General features: G+C 41.6%; 1 protein-coding gene across 1 annotated transcript in view; it reads left to right on the top strand.

Moving 5' to 3' along the window:
- The first annotated feature begins 9,083 nt into the window (after window positions 1–9,083).
- The window catches only part of LOC133618955 (MAM and LDL-receptor class A domain-containing protein 1), a 174,288-nt gene continuing 160,959 nt past the window's right edge, over window positions 9,084–22,412 (top strand). The window contains exons 1-5 of the mRNA XM_061979815.2: window positions 9,084–9,088; window positions 9,174–9,345; window positions 9,578–9,794; window positions 12,779–12,904; window positions 12,990–13,114. Of these exons, the coding sequence (XP_061835799.2) occupies window positions 9,084–9,088; window positions 9,174–9,345; window positions 9,578–9,794; window positions 12,779–12,904; window positions 12,990–13,114 (645 nt within the window). The remainder of the gene's footprint in view (window positions 9,089–9,173; window positions 9,346–9,577; window positions 9,795–12,778; window positions 12,905–12,989; window positions 13,115–22,412) is intronic.

Raw genomic sequence — 22,412 nt, 5'->3', positions numbered from 1 at the left:
TGTATGTGTATGTATGTGTGTATGTATGTATGTATGTATGTATGTATGTATGTGTGTGTGTGTATGTGTTTATGTATGTATGTATGTCTGAATGTATGTATGTATGTATGTATGTATGTATGTATGTATGTATGTATGTATGTATGTATGTATGTATGTATGTATGTATGTATGTCTGAATGTATGTATGTATGTATGTATGTATGTATGTATGTATGTATGTATGTATGTATGTATGTCTGAATGTATGTATGCATGTGTGTATGTAAACATTGTGTCTTGATGTCCAAGATACATTTTTCCTCGGAGATAATAAAGCTCATTATTATTATCATTGTTATTATTCAACAGTTCAACCTGTGAATAACATCCGACTCTTCAAAGCTTTGTCCTTAGAAAAAGCAGCGCACTCCTGTCTTGACGTATAGAGGATCTTGACGTATAGAGGATCTTGACGTATAGAGGATCTTTGATTCTGCCTTGACTTACTGTAGAGTTTGATTGCTTAAAAACAGGAGTGTGCCTCTGCCTTGACATACACAGGATCTTTGAGTCATTTTTTTAAAGTAGGTATTGAAAAAAAAGAACAGAGCTTCTGTCATATAGAGCATCTTTGACTAGTTTTTTTGCAATAGGTCCTTCAAAACAGCAAAGTGCGTCTGAGTTAACTTCTAGAAGATCTTGTGTTGCACTTTCTCAAATGCTTTAATTCAACCCGTTCTGTTATTCCTTGCTAATTCCAAAAAATCCCTCACAGTGTATTTTGTCAGCGTGAGCTGGTGTGCTGACGGACGGTTCGAATGCACGAGCGGACAATGTCTTCCCCCCACACCGGAGTTCCATTTGAAGGAAGACTGCCAGAACGCCGTGCCTGACAAGGTTTTTTGCGGTAAGTCCGCAGATCATCCCATTTGTAAAGAGGTCAACTGCTAAATGTGTTCTCTCACTGAAGGTTCTTGTAGTTTCGAGCATGACTGGTGTGGATGGAACAGCAGCAGCAGCAGCAGCGACTACACGTGGAGGCGAGAGTGGGCAAATGTCACCTTGCTACCCGGACATGACCACACCACAGGGAGTCCATTGGGTAAACACAACTCCATCCAACTAGTTTAGTGCCATGTTACGGCTTTCATTTGTACACTATCTATTTCACTCGACACTTTTTTCCCGTAAAGGATAGAGGATCTTTTTGACCTTTGACATTTGTGGCCTAGTGGTTAGAGTGTCCGCCCTGAGATGGGTAGGTTGTGAGTTCAAACCCCGACCGAGTCATACCAAAGACTATAAAAATGGGACTGTTAGATCCACTATGGACTGGACTCTCACTATTATGTTCGATCCACTATGGACTGGACTCTCACACTATTATGTTAGATCCACTATGGACTGGACTCTCACTATTATGTTAGATCCACTATGGACTGGACTCTCACACTATTATGTTAGATCCACTATGGACTGGACTCTCACTATTATGTTAGATCCACTATGGACTGGACTCTCACTATTATGTTAGATCCACTATGGACTGGACTCTCACTATTATGTTAGATCCACTATGGACTGGACTCTCACTATTATGTTAGATCCACTATGGACTGGACTCTCACTATTAGGGTTGGATCCACTATGGACTGGACTCTCACTATTATGTTAGATCCACTATGGACTGGACTCTCACACTATTATGTTAGATCCACTATGGACTGGACTCTCACACTATTATGTTAGATCTACTATGGACTGGACTCTCACTATTATGTTAGATCCACTATGGACTGGACTCTCACTATTATGTTAGATCCACTATGGACTGGACTCTCACTATTAGGGTTAGATCCACTATGGACTGGACTCTCACTATTATGTTAGATCCACTATGGACTGGACTCTCACTATTATGTTAGATCCACTATGGACTGGACTCTCACACTATTATGTTAGATCCACTATGGACTGGACTCTCACTATTATGTTAGATCCACTATGGACTGGACTCTCACTATTATGTTAGATCCACTATGGACTGGACTCTCACTATTATGTTAGATCCACTATGGACTGGACTCTCACACTATTATGTTAGATCCACTATGGACTGGACTCTCACTACTATGTTAGATCCACTATGGACTGGACTCTCACACTATTATGTTAGATCCACTATGGACTGGACTCTCACACTATTATGTTAGATCCACTATGGACTGGACTCTCACACTATTATGTTAGATCCACTATGGACTGGACTCTCACTATTATGTTAGATCCACTATGGACTGGACTCTCACTATTATGTTAGATCCACTATGGACTGGACTCTCACTATTATGTTAGATCCACTATGGACTGGACTCTCACACTATTATGTTAGATCCACTATGGACTGGACTCTCACACTATTATGTTAGATCCACTATGGACTGGACTCTCACACTATTATGTTAGATCCACTATGGACTGAACTCTCACTATTATGTTAGATCCACTATGGACTGGACTCTCACACTATTATGTTAGATCCACTATGGACTGGACTCTCACACTATTATGTTAGATCCACTATGGACTGGACTCTCACACTATTATGTTAGATCCACTATGGACTGGACTCTCACACTACTATGTTAGATCCACTATGGACTGGACTCTCACACTATTATGTTAGATCCACTATGGACTGGACTCTCACACTATTATGTTAGATCCACTATGGACTGGACTCTCACTATTATGTTAGATCCACTATGGACTGGACTCTCACACTATTATGTTAGATCCACTATGGACTGGACTCTCACACTATTATGTTAGATCTACTATGGACTGGACTCTCACTATTATGTTAGATCCACTATGGACTGGACTCTCACACTATTATGGTAGATCCACTATGGACTGGACTCTCACACTATTATGTTAGATCCACTATGGACTGGACTCTCACTATTATGTTAGATCCACTATGGACTGGACTCTCACTATTATGTTAGATCCACTATGGACTGGACTCTCACTATTAGGGTTAGATCCACTATGGACTGGACTCTCACTATTATGTTAGATCCACTATGGACTGGACTCTCACTATTATGTTAGATCCACTATGGACTGGACTCTCACACTATTATGTTAGATCCACTATGGACTGGACTCTCACTATTATGTTAGATCCACTATGGACTGGACTCTCACTATTATGTTAGATCCACTATGGACTGGACTCTCACTATTATGTTAGATCCACTATGGACTGGACTCTCACTATTATGTTAGATCCACTATGGACTGGACTCTCACACTATTATGTTAGATCCACTATGGACTGGACTCTCACTACTATGTTAGATCCACTATGGACTGGACTCTCACACTATTATGTTAGATCCACTATGGACTGGACTCTCACACTATTATGTTAGATCCACTATGGACTGGACTCTCACACTATTATGTTAGATCCACTATGGACTGGACTCTCACTATTATGTTAGATCCACTATGGACTGGACTCTCACTATTATGTTAGATCCACTATGGACTGGACTCTCACACTATTATGTTAGATCCACTATGGACTGGACTCTCACTATTATGTTAGATCCACTATGGACTGGACTCTCACTATTATGTTAGATCCACTATGGACTGGACTCTCACACTATTATGTTAGATCCACTATGGACTGGACTCTCACTATTATGTTAGATCCACTATGGACTGGACTCTCACACTATTATGTTAGATCCACTATGGACTGGACTCTCACACTATTATGTTAGATCCACTGTGGACTGGACTCTCACATTATTAACTAGATCCACTATGGACTGGACTCTCACACTATTATGTTAGATCCACTATGGACTGGACTCTCACTATTATGTTAAATCCACTATGGACTGGACTCTCACACTATTATGTTAGATCCACTATGGACTGGACTCTCACACTACTATGTTAGATCCACTATGGACTGGACTCTCACACTATTATGTTAGATCCACTATGGACTGGACTCTCACACTATTATGTTAGATCCACTATGGACTGGACTCTCACTATTATGTTAGATCCACTATGGACTGGACTCTCACACTATTATGTTAGATCCACTATGGACTGGACTCTCACACTATTATGTTAGATCTACTATGGACTGGACTCTCACTATTATGTTAGATCCACTATGGACTGGACTCTCACACTATTATGGTAGATCCACTATGGACTGGACTCTCACACTATTATGTTAGATCCACTATGGACTGGACTCTCACTATTATGTTAGATCCACTATGGACTGGACTCTCACTATTATGTTAGATCCACTATGGACTGGACTCTCACTATTAGGGTTAGATCAACTATGGACTGGACTCTCACTATTATGTTAGATCCACTATGGACTGGACTCTCACTATTATGTTAGATCCACTATGGACTGGACTCTCACACTATTATGTTAGATCCACTATGGACTGGACTCTCACTATTATGTTAGATCCACTATGGACTGGACTCTCACTATTATGTTAGACCCACTATGGACTGGACTCTCACTATTATGTTAGATCCACTATGGACTGGACTCTCACTATTAGGGTTAGATCCACTATGGACTGGACTCTCACTATTATGTTAGATCCACTATGGACTGGACTCTCACACTATTATGTTAGATCCACTATGGACTGGACTCTCACTATTATGTTAGATCCACTATGGACTGGACTCTCACTATTATGTTAGATCCACTATGGACTGGACTCTCACACTATTATGTTAGATCCACTATGGACTGGACTCTCACTATTATGTTAGATCCACTATGGACTGGACTCTCACACTATTATGGTAGATCCACTATGGACTGGACTCTCTCACTATTATGTTAGATCCACTATGGACTGGACTCTCACTATTATGTTAGATCCACTATGGACTGGACTCTCACACTATTATGTTAGATCCACTATGGACTGGACTCTCACTATTATGTTAGATCCACTATGGACTGGACTCTCACTATTATGTTAGATCCACTATGGACTGGACTCTCACACTATTATGTTAGATCCACTATGGACTGGACTCTCACTATTATGTTAGATCCACTATGGACTGGACTCTCACTATTATGTTAGATCCACTATGGACTGGACTCTCACTATTATGTTAGATCCACTATGGACTGGACTCTCACACTATTATGTTAGATCCACTATGGACTGGACTCTCACTATTATGTTAGATCCACTCGACGTTGCAAACAGCTGAAACGATGCTTAAAGCAAACTATAACCTGCTACCCAAGAATGTACAACAATTCTTCTCAACTAAAGATCAGGCCCGGGCAATTATTTTGACCCGGGGGCCAAAATTAGGGGCCGGTATATCTATTTTTAGGAAAATTAATACAAAATCTCAGAACAAAGTCTGATTGAATGCTAAAAATGTTATGACAGACCGCCTTAAAAACGGAATGGAATTTAAACATTTTCTATGAATGATAAAACCCTGAATATTGAGAACATACGAACGTCACCCCTCCTCTCCATCGACATATTTTACAATCAAGCCAAATGCAACAACAATGCAACAAACACAGCGAAATATGAACGCGAAGGGTAAAAAAACAAAAAACATCTACAATCTGATACATCTTATACATCACTAAGCTTTAGAACTTTGAGATAGATAGATAGATAGATAGATAGATAGATAGATAGATAGATAGATAGATAGATAGATAGATAGATAGATACATAGATAGATAGATAGATAGATAGATAGATAGATAGATAGATAGATAGATAGATAGATAGATAGATAGATAGATAGATAGATAGATAGATAGATAGATGGATAGAAATTGTCGGAGGCAGATATTTACATATATCCGAATTTAAGTGTTACTTCTTTTATTTCATAGTCATATTTGAAAACAGCTTGTGTTTTTCCATTTGTTCTCTTTCTGTTTCATTGCAAGTAAACTGTGTGTGTTAACCTTGAAGCTTTGGAATGTGTTTTGACTAGAGAGATAATGTGCATGTGTTTTGACTAGAGAGATTTAAGAGGGGAGAGGGTTTTGGTCGGGAGGACAGACCATCTTAGCGGGGCGATCCGAATGTTCTATGCTGTCTCTGTCAATGTATATATGCAAAGCTTTGCAAATATATTACAAAATACCTATTCTGTCTCTGGTGGTTTTTCAACTCAGCTTTAGGTGTCGCAAAGAGCTTGGGAGCGACTTGTGACTTGAATTCCCTGGGAGGAACAACTGGTCCAAAACGCAACAATAGATAGATAGATAGATAGATAGATAGATAGATAGATAGATAGATAGATAGATAGATCTTTATTGTCATTGCACAAGTACAACGAAACTTTGTTTTCAGCACAAACCCGTTCAAGATGAGACAAACAAACAGTGTACAGGGTTACAGAACAGGAACGCTGATGGGTCGCCATAAGGCGCCCCGTAAAAGATGGGAAAAAGGTAAACCCTGGGGAAGGATGAGTAAAAAAATACAATCTAGACTGGGCTCCTAAGGGGGCCCAGTCTGGAGTGGGAAAAAACCTCCATAGCAAAGCACATATACATACTACAACGTACATCTCGATATCTAGCAACAGAGGGAAGGGAGTGCGAGGTCATGATGGTGGGTCGCAGCTCTCAGGCGCTGACCATCCATTCATCCCTATGGGATGTTGTTGTAAAAAATCTCCTTCCGCGTCCGTCCCTGACACTCGCAATTCAGGCTGGCCGCTCTGGAAACACTCTGTGGAAACGCTCCCCACCCACACTGCTTGGTGCCTCGTCTGACCTGCTGTGACGTAGATTACCATAGTAACAAGTAGGGTTGTACGGTATACGGGTATTAGTATAGTACCGCGATACTAATGAATCATATTCGGTACCACACCCTTGTTAAAATAAAGCCAATAATGCAATTTTTTCTGGTCCCCTTTATTTAGAAAAGTATCGAAAAGTACCAAAAAGTATCAAAATAATATTGGTATCAAGACAACACGAGTCACTAAATATCATGCATAAGCGCAGATTCCAACCATTGAAATACTTAGTATAGTTGAAGACTTAAGGTCATTAGAAAACCTGACTGCACATCATAATGGCAGCTAGTTTCCATCTTAAAGATCTAAAAAAGTTCTTTGGGAATGTCCGGCGGGCCAGATTGAAAAGCTTAACGGGCCGCATGTGGCCCCCGGGCCTTAAGCCCAGGTCCATCCATCCATCCATCCATCCATCCATCTTCTTCCGCTTATCCGAGGTCGGGTCGCGGGGGCGGCAGCCTAAGCAGGGAAGCCCAGACTTCCCTCTCTCCAGCCACTTCATCCAGCTCCTCCCGGGGGATCCCGAGGCGTTCCCAGGCCAGCCGGGAGACATAGTCTTCCCAACGTGTCCTGGGTCTTCCCCGTGGCCTCCTACCGGTCGGACGTGCCCTAAACACCTCCCGAGGGAAGCGATCGGGTGGCATCTTGACCAGATGCCCGAACCACCTCATCTGGCTCCTCTCGATGTGGAGGAGCAGCGGCTTTACTTTGAGCTCCTCCCGGATGACAGAGCTTCTCACCCTATCTCTAAGGGAGAGCCCTGCCACCCGGCGGAGGAAACTCATTTCGGCCGCTTGTACCCGTGATCTTGTCCTTTCGGTCATAACCCAAAGCTCATGACCATAGGTGAGGATGGGAACGTAGATCGACCGGTAAATTGAGAGCTTTGCCTTCCGGCTCAGCTCTTTCTTCACCACAACGGATCGATACAGCGTCCGCAGTACTGAAGATGCCGCACCGATCCGCCTGTCGATCTCACGATCCACTCTTCCCTCACTCGTGAACAAGACTCCCAGGTACTTGAACTCCTCCACTTGGGGCAGGGTCTCCTCACCAACCCGAAGATGGCATTCCACCCTTTTCCGGGCGAAAACCATGGACTCGGACTTGGAGGTGCTGATTCTCATCCCAGTCGCTTCACACTCGGCTGCGAACCGATCCAGTGAGAGCTGAAGATCCTGGCCAGATGAAGCCATCAGGACCACATCATCTGCAAAAAGCAGAGACCTAATCCTGCAGCCACCAAACCGGATCCCCTCAACGCCTTGACTGCGCCAAGAAATTATGTCCATAAAAGTTATGAACAGAATCGAAGACAAAGGGCAGCCTTGGCGGAGTCCAACCCTCACTGGAAACGTGTCCGACTTACTGCCGGCAATGCGGACCTAGCTCTGACACTGATCATACAGGGAGCGGACCGCCACAATCAGACAGTCCGATACCCCATACTCTCTGAGCACTCCCCACAGGACTTCCCGAGGGACACGGTCGAATGCCTTCTCCAAGTCCACAAAGCACATGTAGACTGGTTGGGCAAACTCCCATGCACCCTCAAGGACCCTGCCGAGAGTATAGAGCTGGTCCACAGTTCCACGACCAGGACGAAAACCACACTATTCCTCCTGAATCCGAGGTTCGACTATCCGGCGTAGCCTCCTCTCCAGTACACCTGAATAGACCTTACCGGGAAGGCTGAGGAGTGTGATCCCACGATAGTTAGAACACACCCTCCGGTTCCCCTTCTTAAAGAGAGGAACCACCACCCCGGTCTGCCAATCCAGAGGTACCGCCCCCGATGTCCACGCGATGCTGCAGAGTCTTGTCAACCAAGACAGCCCCACAGCATCCAGAGCCTTAAGGAACTCTGGGCGGATCTCATCCACCCCCCGGGGCCTTGCCACCGAGGAGCTTTTTAACTACCTCAGCAACCTCAGCCCCAGAAATAGAAGAGCCCACCACAGCCAAGGTCCGTTCTAGATAATGATGGGGCTCACTAACTATTCACTCGCATATTGAATGTGTGTGCTCATGGTAAATCTATGCCACTATGCAAGCTGTACACCGGCTACTCTAAAGTGTATTTGCATTTCTTTACTAAAAATATACCTTTTTGTATGCTTTCAACAGGACATGTCATGTTTTTGGATGGAAAACAAGGCTGTTCTATCACGGAAAAGGCCGTTTTGGAATATTTTGTGGAGACAAGGGCTGCTGTGGGATGCCAGATGAGGTACTGCTGGGATTTACACACCAATGGATTATAAGAGTCGGTGATATGTTCTCCTTTGTCCTTTTTTTTATGATCGCTGTTTTAGCTTCTGGTATCATATTCATGAAGAAAACTCAGCGACATCGTCCTCGTCCATCCATGTGAACCTGGTCAGAGAGACAGCGACCAGCACCAATCTGCTGAATACTCCAGCGAGTTCAGCAGACGAGTGGCAGAATGCCCGAATTGTCATTGGGAATCGTCCCGCCAAGTACAAGGTTTGTTAAAATATCCGAAAAGACAAAACCAAGCCCGTGTTTTGCGGTAAAGTGCATTATACAGTGGTTCAAAATCAATCGATCAGAGAACACCAAACAGAATGACTTACTTTAATACTCATTTAACTCGTCTCCCGACGTACCACTGTGTTTAATTGCAGGCCTTAATGGCTCTCCTTATTAAAAACATTTTTTTTAAATTCCAGTTCATGCCAACATTTTACTCTCACAGCTCCAGTTCGCATACAGTTGTCCATTTTTGAAACCCACGGATGTGATGCTGGATGACATCAGCTTTGAGAAGTGTGCGGAGGGAGACATACCTGCAGGACCACAGCAGCTGTCCTGTGATTTTGAGGAGGACACTTGTTCCTGGTACCACGACTACACCGCCAGCATGCTTTGGGAGCGGACAACAGGAGGTTTCCAACATCACCCCGAGGGCAATGGTTTGTGTTGTTAGCAGGCTTAACCAAACAGTTCTGATAGCTTTATCATCACTTATATATATATATATATATATATATATATATTTATATATATACACATTAGGTCAGGAAAAAACACAGAGGCTATTTCATCCCTACAAGCCTGTTTCGCAGGTTTCTCTGCTTTTCAGGGGAGAAACCTGCTAAACAGGCTTGTAAGGATTAAATAGCCTCTGTGTTTTTTCCTGACCTAATGTATATTCCACTCTACCCCGGTATTGAGCACTGTATAACTGATAAACCACATAAACCTTGACTATATATGTATGTGTATGTATGTATATATATATGTATATATATGTATAAGATATATAGAGAAAAAAAAAAACTACATATATATATATATATATATATATATATATATATATATATATATTAGAGATGCGCGGATAGGCAATTTATTTCATCCGCAACCGCGTCAGAAAGTCGTCAACCATCCGCCATCCACCCGATGTAACGTTTGATCAGAACTGCACCCGCCCGCCATCCGCCCGTTGTTATATATCTAATATTAATTTTTTTTTTAAAAAAGGGTGAAAACTACGCGAATTGCACCTTGTGCAGACAAGATTTTTCGATCGGACACGGAGGAATTAGCGATGTAAAAGACCACGTTGGGACAAAAAAACACAAGTCTAATGCCGTTGCTAGCGATACAAGTGGAAAACTTTCAACGTTTTTCGTCGCCCAAACAGATTCTTTGGATGTGATAAATGCCGAAGTTTTATTTACGGAGGCAATAATTGAGCATGGACTTCCAATCGCACTGGCTGATCACATGGGACAGTTAATAATGTAATGCAACCTTTAAAAATCATTACGCGGTGATCGCGATCCCAAAAATAAACTTTTCTTGCATGATAATGTCCAGAAAAATTCGCTTTATATTACTATAGAGTCCTTTTAACGAATGAGTTTGATGGTTTATCACAAACCTTAAATGAAAGAAGTCCTTAATTGTTCTCCTGCACCATGGCCTTGCTTCGTGTTTGGTGCGCAATCCTGTCGGCTGTATTTCACAGCACGACATACTGTTAAAAGTGTTTATACTATTTATGCTTTCAAGTCCAAGTTGAAGAAATCTTGTTAAATGTTGACAGCATAACTACCAAAATACAGAAGTATGTCCTTAATATTTTTGCAGTGCTATTTCTGTTGAAAAGTTCAAATGATTACATTAGAGATGTGATGTGCCACTTTTCAAGTGTCTGATGGCTTAAATTAATTTTCATTAATTTTTCATATTTTGAATTCTTTTGAAAGGCTTACAAAAAAACTACATTTGAATTGTAATTCCATGCTATTGACAGGACTATTAATTTTAATGAAGTTAGCTTACCATGTTTACAGTATGATAATTGTGATAGAAATGTGAATTTTAGGCACAGAATATTTTTTACAATTGAACAAGGCAGTAGATTATACAAGCTTGGACAGAAAGTTAATAATGACACCAATTTTTTTTTTTTAATGGAATTGTTTAGTACTGTTTTACCATTTGTTTACTGTAAAAAGTGTTTATACTGTTTATACTTTCAATTAACAAATTGAAGTCTTGTGAAAGGTTGACAGGATAACTGGCATTAACTGTCAAAATAATTTCAAACTATTGAAGTTAGCTTACAGAATAAACATGTCAATCAACCCATATGATTTTTGCTGTAATATTTTTGTTTTGAAAAGTCACTGTGACTGATAGAAAAGTGATGGTTTTAGCAACATTTTAACCTGTCTGAATGCTAATAATCATTTTGCGTCGGGGGGCGAAGCCCTGAACCCTCCACCAGGACTTTGTCCTGGACCTACCGGGGCCTGCGGCCCTTGGACCCTGGCTACTAGGTTTTTCTGATTTAAAAGTTGGCAGGTATGGTGAGGTTATAAAGCTTTTGCCTGTTAAAGAAAGGAGACTGATCCAATGCAGCACAGACTTGCGCGTGCCACGCTGTCACGACCCAGACGCACACCAGTGCGCAATCATATGGGAGCCGCGCTGAGCGCACCTCCAAGCGCGTCTCGCTGCCGGCGGCGGCCAGGTATGGGCCCACGCTCCAGCGCCATCCATTTTCAGGGCTAGTTGATTCGGCAGGTGGGTTGTTACACACTCCTTAGCGGGTTCCGACTTCCATGGCCACCGTCCTGCTCTCTATATCAACCAGGGTGAGCCCCACCCCTTTCGTGAGCGCACTGCGCGCGGAGTGACCCCTGTTACGCGCCCTTCTCGCGGATCGCCTCAGCTACGGCTCCCGGTGGGGCCCTCTCGGGGGAAGGGGCCTCGGTCCCGGTCCCCGGCGAGGCGTCCCTTCTCCGCTCCGTAAAAGTGTCCATCTCTTTTCTTTTTTTTTCTTCTGTTGTGGCATATGCAGCAGGTGCCTGCTCGTTTTTCGTATGTGGGTAACAACATTTAACTATGTATATATATTTCCGAATTGGTTTAACTGCCACCCGCAAAAAAAAAAAAAAAAAAATATATATATATATATATATATATATATATATATATATATATATATATATATATAATTAATCCGCCCGACCCGACCCGCGCGCGGATAAAATCTTATTTTTTTTAATTTCATCCGCCCGATCCGCGGATAATCCGCGGACTCCGCGGTTGTGTCCGCAAACCGCGCATCTCTAATATATATATATATATATATATATATGTATATACACACTCGTTAGGTCAGGAAAAAATACAGAGGCTATTTCATCCCTACAAGCCTGTTTCTCAGGTTTTTCTGCTTTTCAGGGGAGAAACCTGCTAAACAGGCTTGTAGGGATGAAATAGCCTCTGTGTTTTTTCCTGACCTAACGTATATTCCGCTCTACCCCGGTATCGAGCACTGTATAACGGATAAACCACAGAAACCTCGACTATATATATGTGTATATGTATATATAAGCTATATAAAGATAAATAACATGCTTTCTCCTGTCCCCTACAGGCTATTACATGCTCATATCGAGCAAAAGTGGTCTCAACATCTCGTCCGCAGCGAGACTCGTGGGCTTCACTGTGGGTCCGGTCGTATGCGTCAGCTTCCACTACCACATTTTTGGCAACAGCATTGGTAGGCACCCTTTTTCAAACCAATTGTAATCCCGCTCCAAAAAAAACTAAACAATTGTGCTGTAATGAAATGTTTTCATTCCCAGGTTCATTAAAGTTCATCGTGAAGTACCCGGGTGAAGCAGAGACTATTGTGTGGATGAGGAGTGGCACTCAGGGAAACAAATGGAGATTCGCGGATCTAACCTTCACCAGTGACAAACCAATACAGGTCAGTGTGCAGTATGGCATCCATAATAATTAAAACCATGAGTAATCCAATTAGTTAAAGCAGGTTGCTCAAGACAGAGCCCTGGGGCTCAACGATGTTAAGTAGCTGACCCGTTTGTTTATGTTACCGTGCAACTGTTGCAATTGTAAATACCGTATTTTCCGCACCATAAGGCGCCCTGGGTTATAAGCCGCGCCTTCAATGAACGGCATATTTCAAAACTTTGTCCACCAATAAGCCGCCCCGTGTTGTAAGCCGCATCTAACTGCGCTAAAGGAATGTCAAAAAAACAGTCAGATAGGTCAGTCAAACTTTAATAATATATTAAAAACCAGCGTGATGTGGGCGCGCATGGAGTCGTATATCAACATGGACGGAGCTGCGTGAAAAAAGCCACCCGGCCTCTTCGCGTAAACTTACCTTAACCACTCGCTCATCTTTTCTTCATCCATCCATCCCTTCGAGTTAGCTTTTATGATGACGCCGGTTGGAAAGGTCTCTTTTGGCAAGGTCTTCCTTTTGAATATCACCATGGGTGGAAGTTTCTGGCCATTAGCATGGCAAGCTAGAACCACAGTGAAGGATGAATTCTCATTCCCTGTGGTGCGAATATTCACCGTACGTGCTCCCGTTGTATCCACAGTGCGGTTCACAGGAATATCAGTTGCTGTGAAATAGTAATCCGTGTGCGGATGGAGAGATTGCGTCTTTTCATGAACCGGATCCCTGTCACTTGGTAGGAGCCATTTTGTGGTCTTTACAGATGTAAACACACAAAGGAAATGAAACGTACGGTATATCCGCGCGCTTTTTCTTCTTCTACGCGGGCGGGTGGTTGCTTACAGTAGAAGAAGAAGCGCTTCCTGTTCTATGGGGGCGGGTGCTTACCTTGGCGGTTGCTTGCGTAGAAGAAGAAGCGCTTCCTGTTCTACCGGGAAAAAAGATGGCGGCTGTTTACCGAAGTTGCGAGACCGAAACTTTATGAAAATGAATCTTAGTATTTATCCATATATAAAGCGCACCGGGTTATAAGGCGCACTGTCAGCTTTTGAGAAAATTTGTGGGTTTTAGGTGCGCCTTATAGTGCGGAAAATACGGTACACAGTGCATCCGGAAAGTATTCAAAGTGCCTCACTTTTTCCACATGTTATGTTACAGCCTTCTTCCAAAAGGTTTTAAATGATTTTTTTGTTCTCAAAATTCTACTCACAATACCCCATAATGCAGGGGTGTCAAACTCATTTTAGATCTGGGGCCACATCCGAGAGCCAGCTCCAGCTCGTAGTGCCCAATACCAGACTTAAAACCAGGGGAGACAGGGCTAAGCTCTGGAACACTCTGCCCCTCCATGTTCCAACTGCTCCCACAGTGGATTCTTTTAAGTCTCGTCTTAAGACTCGCTTTTATTCTTTGGCTTTTAACACTACGTGAGTTGTGAGTTTTTAAAATGTTGATTTATATTTACTGTTTTAATTGGTTTTACCCTTTAAAATCGTTTTTAATCATATTTATATTATATTGTTTTTATGTTGGTTTTATATGTATTTATTTTTTGTTTTTATTCAATCATTGGTGGAACTAAGGATAATATTTGAATAGTGTTTTTAATATTGTTTTTAATATTGTCGTGCAGCACTTTGGAAACATTTTGTTGTTTAAATGTGCTATAAATAAATAAAGTGGATTGGATTGGATGGAGAAAAATCTACTCCCAAGTGGGCCGGACTGGTAAAATCACGGCACGATAACTTAAAAATAAAGACAACTTCAGATGGTTTTCTTTGTTTAAAAAAAGAACGAGCACATTCTGAAATTGTACAAATCATAATGTTATTGGGGTTTTTTTTTACACTTACATGTTGCGGTTTATAGTATTCTCTTTATTTGTCGTTATTTATATTTTCTGAATAAATTATGTGATAATGTTGTTGGTGTTCATTTTCAATCTATCAAGATAAAAAAATATACATAAAAATCAAGTTACAGTATGTTATTTATGTAGTTTGATCATTTTCCTCGACTGGTGTACTGACATCATGTGGTTTATTTTGTACATATGTAGCATCATCTACAAAGATACAAAGAATTGCTATTGCGACATCTAGTGGACACATTTAGAACAGCAGTTTCTTTCATTCAAAAATTTCAGGTTAATTTTTATACTTGTCAGGCTTGTACGGAGGAAGGGACTCAGATGCAGAGAGGTGATTCCAAATAAAGCTTTTATTTTGAAATACTCTTTAAACCTCCAGAGCCGAGTAAATTCAAATACCATGAAATACAAAAATGCTATCGACAAAATGTTCCAAAAGGGAAAAACCGAAAATCACTCCAAAAAGGAGGAATACAAAAATAAGGACGATATAATTAGCACCGTATCTGTTATCAAAAAACTTTAACAAAAAAACGCTCCAAACAGGAGGAAGAAAATAAAAACTATAAAACTTAACTACTCTAATCAATGTAAACAAAAAATCACTCAACAAACTTTGAGGAAAAAATCTTTAAGGAAAAATTATAACTCACCACTGCGGTAGAAAAAGGTAGAATAACAAAAGTCGCTCTGAGGGAGGAAAAAGTTCAATCATAATTACAGCGTGGGATATTCAGGAAGCAAGGACGTAGACGTGGGACAAGGCAAGGCATGAACATGAACATAGAACGCAAGACAGGCACGAAAGCTCGAGACAATCTGGCACAGAACAAGGGGAGGCTTGGGCTTATAAGGAACATGAGGGTAATGGGAAACAGGTGGAAACAATCAAGGGTCAGGAATGACGTCAGACTGGTGACACAAGAGGAAGGACCCGTGATCTGAAACAAGAGGAGTTGCTTTTCAAAATAAAACATCTAAATCACAAGACAGAAAAAACCAAGACAATGTGACAATACTTAGCAAACTCGTCCCGCGGGTTGGATAAAACCTGTTCGCGGGCCTGATCCGGCCCTCGGGCCGTACGTTTGACACTCCTGCCGTAATGACAATGTGGAAAATATATATATTTGTTTTAAAAACAAACACAGAAATAACATGTACATAAGTATTCACAGCCTTGGCCATGAAGCCCAAAAGTGACCTCAAGGGCATCCTGTTTCAACTGATCATACGTGAGATATTTCTACAGCTTAATTGGAGTCCACCTGTGGTAAAATCATACTTGCCAACCCTCCCGGATTTTCCGGGAGACTCCCGAAATTCAGCGCCTCCCCCGAAAACCTCCCGGGACAAATTTTCTCCCGATAATCTCCCGAAATTCAGGCGGAGCTGGAGGCCACGCCCCCTCCAGCTCCATGCGGACCTGAGTGACGTGTTGACAGCCTGTTCTCACGTCCGCTTTCCCACCATATAAACAGCTAATGATCGAGGGCGAGTTCTTGGTTTCTTATGTGTTTATTGTTAGGCAGTTTCATTAACGTCCTCCCAGCGCGGTAATAACACACAACAACAGCAGTCAAGTTTTCGTCCCCCGTAGAGCAGTTTGTCTGCCGTAAACAGCAATGTTGTGACACTTTTAAACAGGACAATACTGCCATCTACTGTACATGCATATGTGACCCACCCATAATGTGTCACATTTTTGTGTTGATTTATTTATTTTATTTTGTGGTTTGAATTCGTTTTTGGAGCTGTCATTACAGATTTATCAGTATTCACATTGGTCAGTAGGGGGCAGTTGGGCGTTTCTTCCCAATTGAATGCTATCACCTGCAGACCGGAAGTGTCTTGTCATTCTGATGAGCGCAACCAGTCTGTGAACAATTGAAACGTCCTGTGTGCTTTTTCCTCCTGTATAACAGGTTAGTTTTGGTGAATCAACTCACTGAATAATATCCATGTGATCTTTATAAGTTTAAGTACACATTCTGATGGTGGAGCCTAACTCTAAAGTGTTTGTGAGTTGTAGTTTGTATTTGTGAATGAATCCAGTGCACAGCTGCAGTAATCAATACAAAAAGGCGACGTGAGTGCGCAATGTTTATATAGGAACTTCTGATCCTAATTCAGACTCCCAAATTAGAGCTCCCGTTTTCTTATTGATTTTATAATGTATATTTGTATAATGTGTGTGTTCTGAAATAGTGACAGAGAATAGAACAAGGATGGACAATTCAACCCTTAACTCAACAATGAGTAGATGAGTGTTATGTGTGTGTAAATGTGTAAATAAATGAACACTGAAATTCAAGTATTTCTTTTATTTATATATATATATATATATATATATATATATATATATATATATATATATATATATATATATATATATATATATATATATATATATATATATGTAATTAAAAAAAAATATATATATATATAGCTAGAATTCACTGAAAGTCAAGTATTTCTTATATATATATATCTTAACCACGCCCCCCGCCCCACCCCCGACCACGCCCCCACCTCCCGAAATCGGAGGTCTCAAGGTTGGCAAGTATGGGTAAAATTATTGTTTTGGTATTGATTTGGAAAGGCCCACACCTGTCTATAAATAATGCCTCACATTTGACAGTGAAAACCAGTACAATCCAAGGATGAAGTCGAAGGAAATTGTCTGTAGACCTCCAAAACAGGATTGTCTTAAGTCATGACTCTGGGGAAGGGTACAGACAAATATATGTTGCCTTAAAGGTCCCAAAGAGCCCAGTGGCCTCCATCATCCATAAAGGGAGAGAGAAAAATTAACCAAAAAAAAATGGAAGAAGTTTGGAACCACTTCCTCGAGCTGGCCGGCCGTCTAAATTTAGCGATTGGGGTAGAAAGGCCCTTGTCAGGAAGATGGTCACTTTGTCAGAACTACAGCATTCCTCTGTGGAGAGAGGCCAACCACTTCTGCAGCAATCCACCAGTAGGGCCTTTATGGTAGAGTGGCCATACGGCATACTTGCCAACCTTGAGACCTCCGATTTCGGGATGTGGGGGGTGGGGGGCGTGGTTGGGGGCGTGGTTAAGATATATGTATAAGAAATACTTGACTTTCAGTGAATTCTAGCTATATATATATATATATATATATATATATATATATATATATATATATATATATATATATATATATATAAAAGAAATACTTGAATTTCAGTGTTCATTTATTTACACATATACACACACATAACACTCATCTACTCATTGTTGAGTTAAGGGTTGAATTGTCCATCCTTGTTCTATTCTCTGTCACTATTTCAGAACACACACATTATACAAATATACATTATAAAATCAATAAGAAAACGGGAGCTCTAATTTGGGAGTCTGAATTAGGATCAGAAGTTCCTATATAAACATTGCGTACTCACGTCGCCATTATGTATTGATTACTGCAGCTGTGCACTGGATTCATTCACAAATACAAACTACAACTCACAAACACTTTAGAGTTAGGCTCCACCATCAGAATGTGTACTTAAACTTACAAAGATCACATGGATATTATTCAGTCAGTTGATTCACCAAAACTAACCTGTTATACAGGAGGAAAAAGCACACAGGACGTTTCAATTGTTCACAGACTGGTCGCGCTCATCAGAATGACAAGACACTTCCGGTCTGCAGGTGATAGCATTCAATTGCGAAGAAACACCCTACTGACCCCTACTGACCAATGTGAATACTGATAAATGTGTAATGACAGCTCCAAAAACGAATTCAAACCACAAAATAAAATAAATAAATCAACACAAAAATGTGACACATTATGGGTGGGTCACATATGCATGTACAGTAGATGGCAGTATTGTCCTGTTGAAAAGTGTCACAACATTGCTGTTTACGGCAGACAAACTGCTTTACGGTAGACGGAAACTTGACTGCTGTTGTTGTGTGTTGTTGCCGCGCTGGGAGGACGTTAATGAAACTGCCTAACAATAAACCCACATAAGAAACCAAGAACTCGCCCTCCATCATTAGCTGTTTATATTGTGGGAAAGCGGACGTGTAAACAGGCTGTCAACACGTCACTCAGGTTCGCCTGAATTTCGGGAGATTTTCGGGAGAAAATTTGTCCCGGGAGGTTTTCGGGAGAGGCGCTGAATTTCGGGAGTCTCCCGGAAAATCCGGGAGGGTTGGCAAGTATGCCATACGGAAGCCATTTCCCTAGTACAGGGGTCGGCAACCCGCGGCTCTAGAGCCGCATAGCGCCGCCCTAGTGGCTCTCTGGAGCTTTTTCAAAAAATTTATGAAAAATGGAAAAAGATGAGGGGGAAAAAAATCTATTTTTGTTTTAATATGGTTTGTGTAGGAGGACAAACATGACACAAACCTCCCTAATTGTTACAAAGCACACTGTTTATATTAAACATGCTTCACTGATTCGAGTATTTGGCGAGCGCCGTTTTGTCCTACTAATTTTGGCGGTCCTTGAACTCACCAGAGTTTGTTTACATGTATAACTTTCTCCGACGTTTTATGCCACTTCTTTTTCTGTCTCATTTTGTCCACCAAACTTTTAAGGTTGTGCATGAAAGGTGAGTTTTGTTGATGTTATTGACTTGTGTGGAGTGCTAATCAGACATATTTGGTCACTGCATGACTGCGAGCTAATCGATGCTAACATGCTATTTAGGCTAGCTATATGTACATATTGCATCATTATGCCTCATTTGTAGCTATATTTGCGGTTCCTTTAAGTCCTCTTAATTCTATGACACACTATCTGAATGTAATATAGCTTTTCATTTTTTGCGGCTCCAGACAGATTTGTTTTTGTATTTTTGGTCCAATATGGCTCTTTCAACATTTTGGGTTGCCGACCCCTGGCCTAGTAAAACAGTTAGCCAACATGCGCCTGAAACACTCTCACACCATCCGTCCATCCATTTCCTACCGCTTGTCCCATGAGAAACAAAATGATCTGGTCTGACGAGACAAAGATTGAACTCTTAGGCGTCAATGACAGACGTCTTGTTTGGAGAAAAGCAAACTTCACTCATCACCAGGTCAATACTAGCTTTGCATTCATTGGACCATATACAAACCCCGTTTCCATATGAGTTGGGAAATTGTGTTAGATGTAAATATAAACGGAATACAATGGTTCCAAATCCTTTTCAACCCATATTCAATTGAATGCACTACAAAGACAAGATATTTGATGTTCAAACTCATAAACTGTATTTTTTTTTGGCATATAATAATTAACTTAGAATTTCACGGCTGCAACACGTGCCAAAGTAGTTGGGAAAGGGCATTTTCACCACTGTGTTACATGGCCTTTCCTTTTAACAACACTCAGTAAACGTTTGGGAACTGAGGAGACACATTTTTGAAGCTTCTCAGGTGGAATTCTTTCCCATTCTTGCTTGATGTACAGCTTAAGTTGTTCAACAGTCCGGGGGTCTCCGTTGTGCTATTTTAGGCTTCATAATGCGCCACACATTTTCAATAGGAGACAGGTCTGGACTACAGGCAGGCCAGTCTAGTACCCGCACTCTTTTACTATGAAGCCACGTTGATGTAACACGTGGCTTGGCATTGTCTTGCTGAAATAAGCAGGGGCGTTCATGGTAACGTTGCTTGGATGGCAACATATGTTGCTCCAAAACCTGTATGTACCTTTCAGCATTAATGGCACCTTCACAGATGTGTAAGCTACCCATGTCTTGGGCACTAATACACCCCCATACCATCACACATGCTGGCTTTTCATCTTTGCGCCTATAACGATCCGGATGGTTCTTTTCCTCTTTGGTCTGGAGGACAAGACGTCCACAGTTTCCAAAAACAATTTGAAATGTGGACTCGTCAGACCACAGAACACTTTTCCACTTTGTATCAGTCCATCTTAGATGAGCTCAGGCCCAGCTAAGCCGACGGCATTTCTGGGTGTTGTTGATAAACGGTTTTCGCCTTGCATAGGAGAGTTTGAACTTGCACTTACAGACGTAGCGACCAACTGTAGTTACTGACAGCGGGTTTCTGAAGTGTTCCTGAGCCCATGTGGTGATATCCTTTACACACTGATGTCACTTGTTGATGCAGTACAGCCTGAGGGATCGAAAGTCACGGGCTTAGCTGCTTACGTGCAGTGATTTCTCCAGATTCTCTGAACCCTTTGATGATATTACGGAGCGTAGATGGTGAAATTCCTAAATTCCTTGCAATAGCTGGTTAAGAAAGTTTTTTTTTAAACTGTTCAAAAATTTGCTCATGCATTTGTTGACAAAGTGGTGACCCTCGCCCCATCCTTGTTTGTGAATGACTGAGCATTTCATGGACTCTACTTTTATACCCAATCATGGCACCCACCTGTTCCCAATTTGCCTGTTCACCTGTGGGATGTTCCAAATAAGTGTTTGATGAGCATTCCTCAACTTTATCAGTATTGATTGCCACCTTTCACAACTTCTTTGTCACGTGTTGCTGGCATCAAATTCTAAAGTTACCGTATTTTCCGCACCATAAGGCGCCCTGGGTTAAAAGCCGCGCCTTCAATGAACGGCATATTTCAAAACTTTGTCCACCTATAAGCCGCCCGGTGTTGTAAGCCGCATCTAACTGCGCTAAAGGAATGTCAAAAAAACAGTCAGATAGGTCAGTCAAACTTTAATAATATATTAAAAACCAGCGTTCTAACAACTCTGTTCACTCCCAAAATGTACGCAAATGTGCAATCACAAACATACGTATATCAACATGGACAGAGCTGCGTGAAAAAAGCCACCCGGCCTCTTCGCGTAAACTTAAACTTACCTTAACCACTCGCTCATCTTTTCTTCATCCATCCCTTCGAGTTAGCTTTTATGATGACGCCGGCTGGAAAGGTCTCTTTTGGCAAGGTCTTCCTTTTGAATATCACCATGGGTGGAAGTTTCTGGCCATTAGCATGGCAAGCTAGAACCACAGTGAAGGATGACTTCTCATTCCCTGTGGTGCGAATATTCACCGTACGTGCTCCCGTTGTATCCACAGTGCGGTTCACAGGAATATCAGTTGCTGTGAAATAGTAGTCCGTGTGCGGATGGAGAGATTGCGTCTTTTCATGAACCGGATCCCTGACGCTTAGTAGGAGCCATTTTGTGGTCTTTACAGATGTAAACACACAAAGGAAATGAAACGTACGGTATATCCGCGCGCTTTTTCTTCTTCTACGCGGGCGGGTGGTTGCTTACAGTAGAAGAAGAAGCGCTTCCTGTTCTATGGGGGCGGGTGCTTACCTTGGCGGTTGCTTGCGTAGAAGAAGAAGCGCTTCCTGTTCTACCGGGAAAAAAGATGGCGGCTGTTTACCGAAGTTGCGAGATCGAAACTTTATGAAAATGAATCGTAATATTAATCCATATATAAAGCGCACTGGGTTATAAG

This window comes from Nerophis lumbriciformis, linkage group LG19 (genome assembly GCF_033978685.3).
Source record: "Nerophis lumbriciformis linkage group LG19, RoL_Nlum_v2.1, whole genome shotgun sequence".
NCBI lineage: Eukaryota > Metazoa > Chordata > Actinopteri > Syngnathiformes > Syngnathidae > Nerophis > Nerophis lumbriciformis.
This window is presented reverse-complemented; position numbering and strand designations above follow the sequence as displayed.